General features: G+C 41.2%; 1 protein-coding gene across 1 annotated transcript; it reads left to right on the forward strand.

Annotated features, from left to right (window-relative positions):
• Positions 1-4,484: 4,484 nt before the first annotated feature.
• fabp3 (fatty acid binding protein 3, muscle and heart) lies at positions 4,485-8,715 on the forward strand. The gene is made up of 4 exons (XM_067613177.1): positions 4,485-4,743; positions 6,605-6,777; positions 7,846-7,947; positions 8,046-8,715. The coding sequence occupies exons 1-4, from the start codon at positions 4,671-4,673 to the stop codon at positions 8,097-8,099; spliced, it is 402 nt and encodes a 133-aa protein (XP_067469278.1). The 5' UTR covers positions 4,485-4,670; the 3' UTR covers positions 8,100-8,715.
• Positions 8,716-9,493: the final 778 nt, after the last annotated feature.

Genomic DNA, 9,493 nt, shown 5'->3' on the forward strand with positions numbered 1-9,493 from the left:
GTCATTTTGTAATTTGGCAGCACTATTCTCAGCACTGATTCCATTTTGGTGTAGAAAACTTGACTAGATAATAACTTATCAATCTGAAATTTGATCAGTGATGATTTAATTATTGCACTATCTTGCCCACCACTGCCAGATGATTACGAGGTCTGTATTACTAGATGGCAGATATTCTTACAGTGCACTACCAGTATCTGTCCAGCAGAGGAGGAAAGGGGACATCCCAGCAGCCAGACAGGAGTTGCACCCAGGCATAGTGATCCAGTCAAGGGCTGGAAGAACTATTCAGCTGGATAAACATAAGTCCTATTTATCTTATGAATACATCATAGGTTTATATCTTGAGATTAAGTCCCCAGTTGTATGATACAGATTTCATTCTGACAACTTTTTGTACACTATTGAAATCCCAAAACAGGAAATCTGACTCATTTTGGTGTCCCTCAATAACTACTTGTTTGTGTGTTCCTCTTCTTGTGCTTACTGCTGGCTCACCAGGGAATTTATGGAACAAATCAAGGAATGTGGTCTTAGCCCCATCTGCAGAGGTAACACAGAACGCACACACATAAATACTACTCTGCAGCTGTTCAGTACACGTCGACAACTGCTACAATACCACTCTGGAGTAAGGAATGAGGCACCCTATATAAAAGTTGTAACTAAAAGCTTCATAAATGGTTAATAAATGGTTAATAAATCAGTTATAAGACATTAATAAGGGAAACTTTTGGGTTGCCAGGTTGTGAAAAATCCCTTAGTCTGGTATTTATCATACTCAAGCATGATTTATTTGTCTTTTTAACAAGTTCTTTAAAGGAGTAGTTTGACATTTTGTGAAATACGCCGGGTTCAGACAGAGTGCTTTCAATCTTCTCATGTAAGTCTCAGTACGAAAGCCAATAAGCACATTTCTCAAAATGTTGGACTATTACTTTAATTAATCAGGAGGCCCCTCTCCAATGGACCATCAACTTATTTACATCTTAACATTAATGGACTTGATTTATTGTGTAAAAACATTTTATTACTGACTGATTAAACTGATTTAAAACCCCAGTCTAAGTAGTCATTAATCCTTAAAAAAGTCATGTGTTGCAATTTATTCAAAAAAACAAAACAAAACAGCTTCCAATAAATAAATGCATGCTTGAAACGCTACCATTCATCCTGTAAGCTGAGTCATCCAGACTCATGATGCTGTCCAAGCTTTAACCCCTCCATTCATGCAATCAACTCAACTCAACCTTATTTAATTACACAAACTGCTATAGAAAGGGGAGAGAGAGAGTGAGAGCTGATAAGTGTGTTATGATATACGAGTAAAGCTAGACAAATAGGCAAGGAGACTGCAGAGGAAGCAAAATGGATGAAATAATTCATTAAAGGGTGTTTAAGGGAGTGGTAAGATGTCCAGATGTTTATTTAGTTGTATTTTGCACACATGCACATGCACAGGAAAGCCCTACGAAAGCTGGAAGACGAATCAACATTCCTCGGTTTACAGCTCTCCCATTCTCTCAATCTTTTGCTGAACAGGGAATCAACCGAGACCTAACAGCTCTCTGCTTGTGTCAGCTCAATGTATATTGACACACACACACACACACACCCTCAAACACACACACTTACAGATGCCGACTTAGATAAAGTGTATGTGTTAAGGCCAAACAAGCATGCAGCATTTGCTAGGACAGTATACGGGCTATAATCACGTCTTTGGTCAACAACCACCAACAGCAGTCAAGCCTGGAAAAATTGATTTTGTTGTGTGTACACAGATCAGACAAGTTCAAGTCAATAAAAACTGAGATGAGATAATTACATTCTGCCCAAACAGGGTAAAGACATTTCATGTAATTGCTCATACGTCAGTGTTAATTCATGTGATAGACAGAGCTTATTTAGCACTACAGTTCAAGGTTTTATCAAGCCGAGCTAAAACATTCTTTATGCATGCTTTATAAATGTACAGAAGAGGGTGTGTGCAGGGGATTTCTTCTAAGAAAATACCAGAGAAAATCCAACTTAATTTGAGTTATGACCACAGTGGCATCCCAGAGCACTATATCTATCATAGGATTGCATAAGATCAAACTCACACCCACACGCTGAAACACACTTGCACAGCCGCAGGCAGCCTGTGGATATATTCTAGGCCAGGGATGAACGATTTCAACCTTTCACCTCCTCTCTCTCTCTCTCCCTCTCTCTAACCCCGTCTCTCTTTTTCCATGTGTCTGTCTCACACCTGTTTATGTCAAATATCAGGCCGATGCACGCTGCAGATTTGCTCTGGCTCACATGTGTCAATTTAGACATGCTACACCACGAGAGGGGAGGGAGGCCATTGGGGGACAAGGGCAGTGGGACAGGGTATGTAACATGGTGGGATGTGATGTAACAGCATTCACTATTGACTTTTTTCCTCCCCCCGCTTTTTTTTAAGAGCAAAAGAGTGTGTATGTGTTTGTGCGATGGGACAGGGTGTTCATTTTAATGTGTGTTTGAGTTATTACACAACTTCCAGAGATCATCTGACCATCTGCAGATAGGGGAATTTCATCAGACAGAGAGACAGACGGACAACAAGTCAACATTTGGGCTTTTGAATGAAATCTGCCGTGTGTGTGTCTGTGTATGTGTGTGTGAGTGCTCTTGTACATCTGTGTTTGTGATGACCAATTTGAGTTTTACCCCCTAAGAGTGAAGAAATCTTTTGCAAGTGAAGACACGTTGGCCTGGCTTCACTTCTTCAAAGGGCTCTTTCAGGATTTTGCATTCAGCTTAAGGGTTATTGTAATTAGTTTACAGGAATAGTTTGGGAGAGGGTTAGATGAGAAGCTTGATACCACTCTCCCATTTGTACGCTAAATATAAAGCTATAGCTATCAGCCGGTTAGTTTAGCTTAGCATAAAGATTGGAAAGTTAGTGCACTCAACCAAGAAATAGTTGAAGAAATAGAAATAGGCACTTAAACCCCCGTAAAACCAGAATATGTCATTTTTATATTTCTGTTTTTGTACAGATTAAACAAACAAGATATAAAATGTTAACTAGAGTGTTTTAGATTTGGATTTTTGTTACCTTTGGACAGACCAGGCTAGCTGTTTCCCCCTGTTTCCAGTCTTTATGCTAAGCTAAGCTAATCAAACACACATCAATCTTCTCATCTCAACACTTGGCAAGGAAATGAATAAGCATATTTCCCAAAATGTTGAACTACTCTTTTAAGATAAGGTTTGGAGGTAGACGTGTAGTCATGGTGGTTTACTACACATTTGGCGTGCTAGCGAGCATGTACCTCACCAGAGTTGGAACTGACTCAAAAAAAATACAGTTCCCATATTTATCGCAATGTTTGCAACTGTGTGGTTCACTGGTGTAACAAATGTAATACTGTAATAGTTTTTGGGCAATAATGGAGCTGTGTGTCACAGAGGAAAAAGCTATTTAAGGCTTGCAATTCTTGTTCGGCAATTCATTGATGATTATAGTCTTTTTATTATAGAATAACGCCAGTCTTCTCCTTTCATTAAAACTTTTTTTTTTGTTAAAGTTATTGTAAGTCTCCAGGGAATTAATTAAGTCAGTGTAATATCCTCCTTACATGACAAAGACAAGTTAACATGTGCAAAATACTCACTGTGGTGATACACTAACCTTCCCAAACCCTTATCTCTGCACTCATGCCTGCTGCTCACTCTGCCACCACATGCATGTATGTTTACAAGTGGGCGCACAACACACACACAGAGTTTTTTATCACCTTTTTTTCTCTTTGGCAGGCCATATTGAGGTCAGTAAAAGTCAAACAAGTGCAAAACCAGACCACAGAAGAGAAAAGAAGTGAGAAAAGAAGAGGGTCAGAGAGGACTGCCATGACATTCTCTTCAACCTTCAGCCCCCACCCCCGCACAAAAAAATCTATCAACCATATCCCCCCCCCCCTCCCGTTAACCCCCCTCAGGCTCAATCTGTTTTTCTTCTCTTTCTCTCTCTGACAGCGGGGGCCTGTTCATCAACCCCTCCCTTCTCCTCCTCCCCCCTCTTTTCTTTACTCTGCCTTTTATTCTCCTAAGCCCGGGTGTCTTTACGGAGGCCCTGTTGTTCCCTCTGATCCTCCCTCTCTCACTCTTTCTCAGCTTTTTCTCATACGTTCAAATTTAAAGATTACAAATGCTTTACTGCACTGTACTACACATACAACTACATTGCTATACATAGAATACTATAGAGAAAAAACAAACGGATGCAACCAAATCATTCACAAACTTCACATTCAAATATACTTTATTTGCATGGTGGCTATTTTTGCATAAAACATGTATATCACACTCCTTGTCTCTCTCTCTCTCTCTCTGTCCTGTCTCTCCCTGTCTCTCCATCCCTCCCACCCCTCACCACCTCCCTCCTCCCCTGCACTCTCCGCACACCCTGATGACATCACGAACAGCCGGTATAAATCCAGCCAGTAAGATCACAGCACAGCCTGTGGTGCTGACTACTCTCGCGCTCTCTCTCTCTCCCCCTCTCTCTCTCTATCTCTCTCTCTCTTCTCTCGCTCCCTCGCTTTCCTGCCTCTCTCTCTCTCTCTCTCTCTCATACATACACACACACCCTGACACAGTCTATCGCACCCTCATTCCTCCACACTGCTGCAGACATGGCTGAGGCTTTCGTTGGCACATGGAACCTCAAGGAGTCCGAGAAATTTGATGAATACATGAAGGAGCTGGGTAAGTGTGCTTTTTTGTGTGTACAATGTGTGCATGGGAGTGACTGCGCATGCGTGTGTAACAGGAGAGGATGCAGTGCCGCCAGAGCTGCATGTGAGCACATGTGAAAATGGGGTTGAAGGAAGATAAACGCATGTGTGTGTGTGTGTGTGTTTGAACAGTTGAAGCAGCTGTTACTGCAGGGCGTGGGAAATGTAAAAAAGGCAGAGGGGGACAATGAATGGGTAAATAAAGGAGGAACCAAGATAGAGAATGAAAATAGAGAAAACATATGTAGAAGATGAAGAGGAAGAAGAAGAAGGGTGGGGAAGGGGAAGAGGGACAGAGAAAGAGAAGAAGGAGAAGAAAGCGGGAGAAGATGGGAATCAGAGGGGGAGGAGAAGAGGAAGGGTGGTTGACCGCATGGCCTATGTGCTGGGAACGAGGGAGGGGCTCTCCTTTAGTGGAGGAAAGAAAATCAACCCCACTGTGAGAAACTCTGAATGGTCAGCAACTGGCATTCACACACACACACACACACACACACACACACACACACACACTTGAGCGTAATGTGGGTGACCTTAGCTGAAAGCTGTTCATTGTCTGCGGTCATGGGAGGGGTTGAATATTAAGATGGTCTCACTGCCATAGAGTTATCGGGAGACGAGAATGTGCAGATAAAGTGGATTTCAAAATATCTCTCTCTCACACACACACACACATAGTTTAGTGTGTGTGTGTGTGTGTGTGATGGGGCCAGGTGCACAGACTTTTACAACCGTGAAGAATGACACTAAAATATTTGACTTTGTGAGCTTGTGTGTGTGTGAGAGATTCACACTCAGTGACCTCAGAAACACATTATCATTGACCTGTCTGCTCCGGTCACCATAGAAACCAGAGACCCTTCAACCTCTGACCCCAATCCTCTCGATCAATGAGGCGTCTGCACACACACACACAGACACACAAAGGGATTTTTTTTGTCGTATTGATTGCGGGGAAAAGAAGCTGTTTTGGCTCTTGGAGATTAACTGTATTGTCAGCCTGAAAAAGAGCAGATATGCTATCTTGTCTAAAAAAGGGTGTGACTCATCATTATCCACTGAAATGAACTCTCCTGATCAATCATACCGTCACACACGTGTGTGCATACACACCCACCCTAAAAACAAAGCCAAGTTATAATTTTTATGATATGCGTGCCCAGACAGGCACTCAGGTCAACGAGACCCTGCAGTGTTTGAAGAACATGCTGCGGGTTTGGACAGTAGACAAACAGAGATTAGAGAATGACAGTTGAAGGAGACTCAAAGGGCAAATCCATGACTACTGTTCGCAACTTTTCTCAAATTACGCCTCTCCATACTGCCAATCTGGGTATATTAATCATTTACAGCAGTTTATAAATGAATGAAAACATTCAGCAGCGTTTCAGCACATATAAATTAAGGACTCAAGGGATGTTGGTTGATCATTTCACCACTTGTTATAGAGTGAAATATCTCAACAGTTTTCATATGGATTATTATTAAATTAGGTGCAGATATTCATGTAGCTCAGAGGATGAATCCTACTGACTTTGGTGATCCTCTGACTTTTCATCTAGCAGCAGGTCAAAGTTTAATTAGTCTAATGTGACCAAATACCTGCAAAACCATTGACATTCGCATTAGCCTCAAGTGTATATTGTATTTACTGCTAATTTGCATGTAGCTTAGTTTAGCTAAGTACAGTTGAGGGAAGGTGTCGGTTTGTTTGATCTGTTAATTGGGTTTGTTTGATCTGTTCATCTGTTCAAGGCAACAATGTCCATATAAACCCCCCTCACCCCTCCCTCCCCAAACACATTACTCATGTGTCTTTGTTTTTTCTTCAGGTGTTGGTTTTGCTACACGTAAAGTGGGCAACCTGACCAAGCCCACCACTATTATCGCAGTGGACGGCGACAAAGTGACGGTGAAGACTCAGAGCACCATTAAGAACACAGAGCTCAACTTCAAGCTGGGAGAGGAGTTTGACGAGACCACCGCCGACGACAGGAAGGTCAAGGTGAGATGTCAGGATCACAAATGCTGAAGGGCAAAACCTCCAGTTATAATTTTACAATGTATTTCTTTGATAAATAAGGTTTTAAGTGGCTTTTTTTAAGAACATCGGTCACCTCAAAACCCACTAATACACTTTGAAAAATAGAAAAGTATCCAAAAATATACAACAGTGATAACAGTCATGAGGATGATGGATAGCTACAAAAACAAAGCTACCGTTCTTGTTTTGAACTTTCAGAGGTGGAGGTGGGTCAGGAAGGTCAGGGGTGGGAGGTGATGGTCAGAGAAGACGGTTTGGCCATAATGTGGAAACATAAAATGGGATCGAAGCCACAGCTACCTCACCTAAAACCTAAAAAGAAAAACGAGAGCAGTTGAGGCTACACTTGTTGGAAATAAGCCGCACACAGGCTGGAAATGTCCTTGTTTCTGGGTCATTGTGAGTCAAATCAATTCTCAGTCTGAGTCAAAACTCTACATACACAAAATGGGCAGAGCTGATGCAAAACAGCTTCAGGGAGATATTTCTTAAATACTAAAAATATCAAAAGTACATGACACTATGTAAGTTTTGAAAGAAGCAATAACAAATTCTTCCCCCTACAAATGAAAAGCACCTTTACTCATTTTGATACATGCAGGGGGTTTTGCTGCTACAGCTTCACTTAGTCTGGTATGATCAGTGGCTAACGTTAGAAAAGTTAAGACAAGATTTAGCGATTTAACTTCTTGATTTGTGCTACATTTGACCATTTTCCATCATTTGTTTTACCTGTAAACCCACCCCCCCCAAAAAAACAAAAAAAACAGAAGCTGCCAAGTAACCATAGCTGTCAAATAAGCTTAGTGGAGTAAAAAGTACATTAGTCTCTGAAAAGTAAAGAAGTATAAGGATAGTTAAATGGAAAAAAAAAAAGTACTTTGAAAATTGTGTTACAGTTAATACAGTTTTTGAGTAAATACACTTACATTCTAGCAGTGGACCAAACATTCCTCAGTCATGGGATGATGTGATCTTGTATGTACACTCGGGTGTAATTAACTCTGTTTTTCTCTGTTTTTGCTTCAGTCCCTTGTGACAATAGACAACGGGAAGATGGTGCACATACAGAAGTGGGACGGCAAAGAGACCAGTCTGGTCCGGGAAGTCAGTGGAAACGCTCTCACACTGGTCAGTGCTCGAACAAAAATTCATACGTGTGTGCATTTCTGCGTTTATGTGTGTGTGCATTTTGTTGTATTTAAACTTTCCTTCTCTCTCCATCACAGACACTCACACTCGGAGATGTCGTCTGCACACGTCGCTATGAGAAGGCAGAGTAAAGCAACACTGAGACCCCCCTCCTCTTTCTACCTTACATCAACTGAAGCCTTGCAACCCCCTAAACTCCTTATAACACCATCTCACACCAAGCAAACCCCTAAATACGGGTGATGCTGATCCCCCCCAATGTCCCTTCTTCCTCTATGCTCAGTATTAACGTTGCTGCTGACCGTGACCTCACCCCCAGTGTTTTCTCCCCGTCTTTCTCTTTATACTGTCGTTCCTTCTACTGTAAGAAACACTGAATAAATTCCAATGATTTGTTGTTGTTTTCTCTTTAAATGTCCAGGAGCCACATGCATAAAGCTATGTAGATGAAATATACCTTTATATTTCATCTCCTCCTCATCACTTAACCCTCAGATCGCTTTAGACGCCTGGTCTGAAGAGTGTGTGAGGTGCGCACATTCAATTTTTATAAATACCAGTTTATGTGCAGGAAATAGTGTATGCATGTGGCCCCAGGTCTGCATTTTTCTTTTTTTTTAGAAAATGAGTTATTATGCATGTGATAAACCTGGAACAGTGTTTGAATTTAAAAGTTTGACTATTGACACCTGAAAAAATAACAATAAAAACGTCCAAAGTGTTGGACAAACTGAGAATACTATGAAATTGCTCCAGCTTGGTTTTCTTTCCCCCCTTGAGACGCTAACAGGGACCCTGAAGTCTACAAACACTGAAATGAACAAATATCCTTCAGGGACATTTCACATTATTCTCGTTTGTTGTGTAAGTTTAACTCAGCGAACTTCAGCCAAAGGATGTTGTAAAAATTAGAGTCACTGTCATGAGTACAGAGGTGAACTTTCAGAGTTTGATGATCTTGAAACAGTTCCAGTCTGAGCCATAGTTGAGTCTACAAGCTAAAGAGTTCAGTAGTGCAACTCAATTGTACACATCGGAATGGATCCAAAGAGTGTGACCACAGTTTCCATCACACATGGCTTCACAGGGACTCACATGGAGGTTAATTATAAATCCTGTGTGTATTTATACGAGTGTGTGTCTTGCTTTTGCCCTGGCTAGATGAGGGGAAAGTTTCGTTAAAGCTTGAACTAGGTGCGCGGCTACTGTGTCCTGTACTTGCACATGACGTGTGTGCTTTCTAAATTGGGATCATTCCTTCCCACAGTAGATAGGTGTCATATGTTAGCATCAGACTGCCAAGTAGAGGCAAGGTGAAGGGGTCAAAGGGCTCAGGATGAGTCAGGGTATCTTTGAAATCACCCTGAGCTGAAATGATATCTAAATAGAATTTAAATGATGTTTATAGCCTTCTTGTATCATAACTACATCCATATATTTATATTAATGAGGAAAGTAAACACACAGATAGCAAGTGAGGAGAAAAGTTGAACTACATACAGTATAAATAGATTAAATTAATGGA

This window comes from Thunnus thynnus, chromosome 15 (genome assembly GCF_963924715.1).
Source record: "Thunnus thynnus chromosome 15, fThuThy2.1, whole genome shotgun sequence".
Classification (NCBI taxonomy): domain Eukaryota; kingdom Metazoa; phylum Chordata; class Actinopteri; order Scombriformes; family Scombridae; genus Thunnus; species Thunnus thynnus.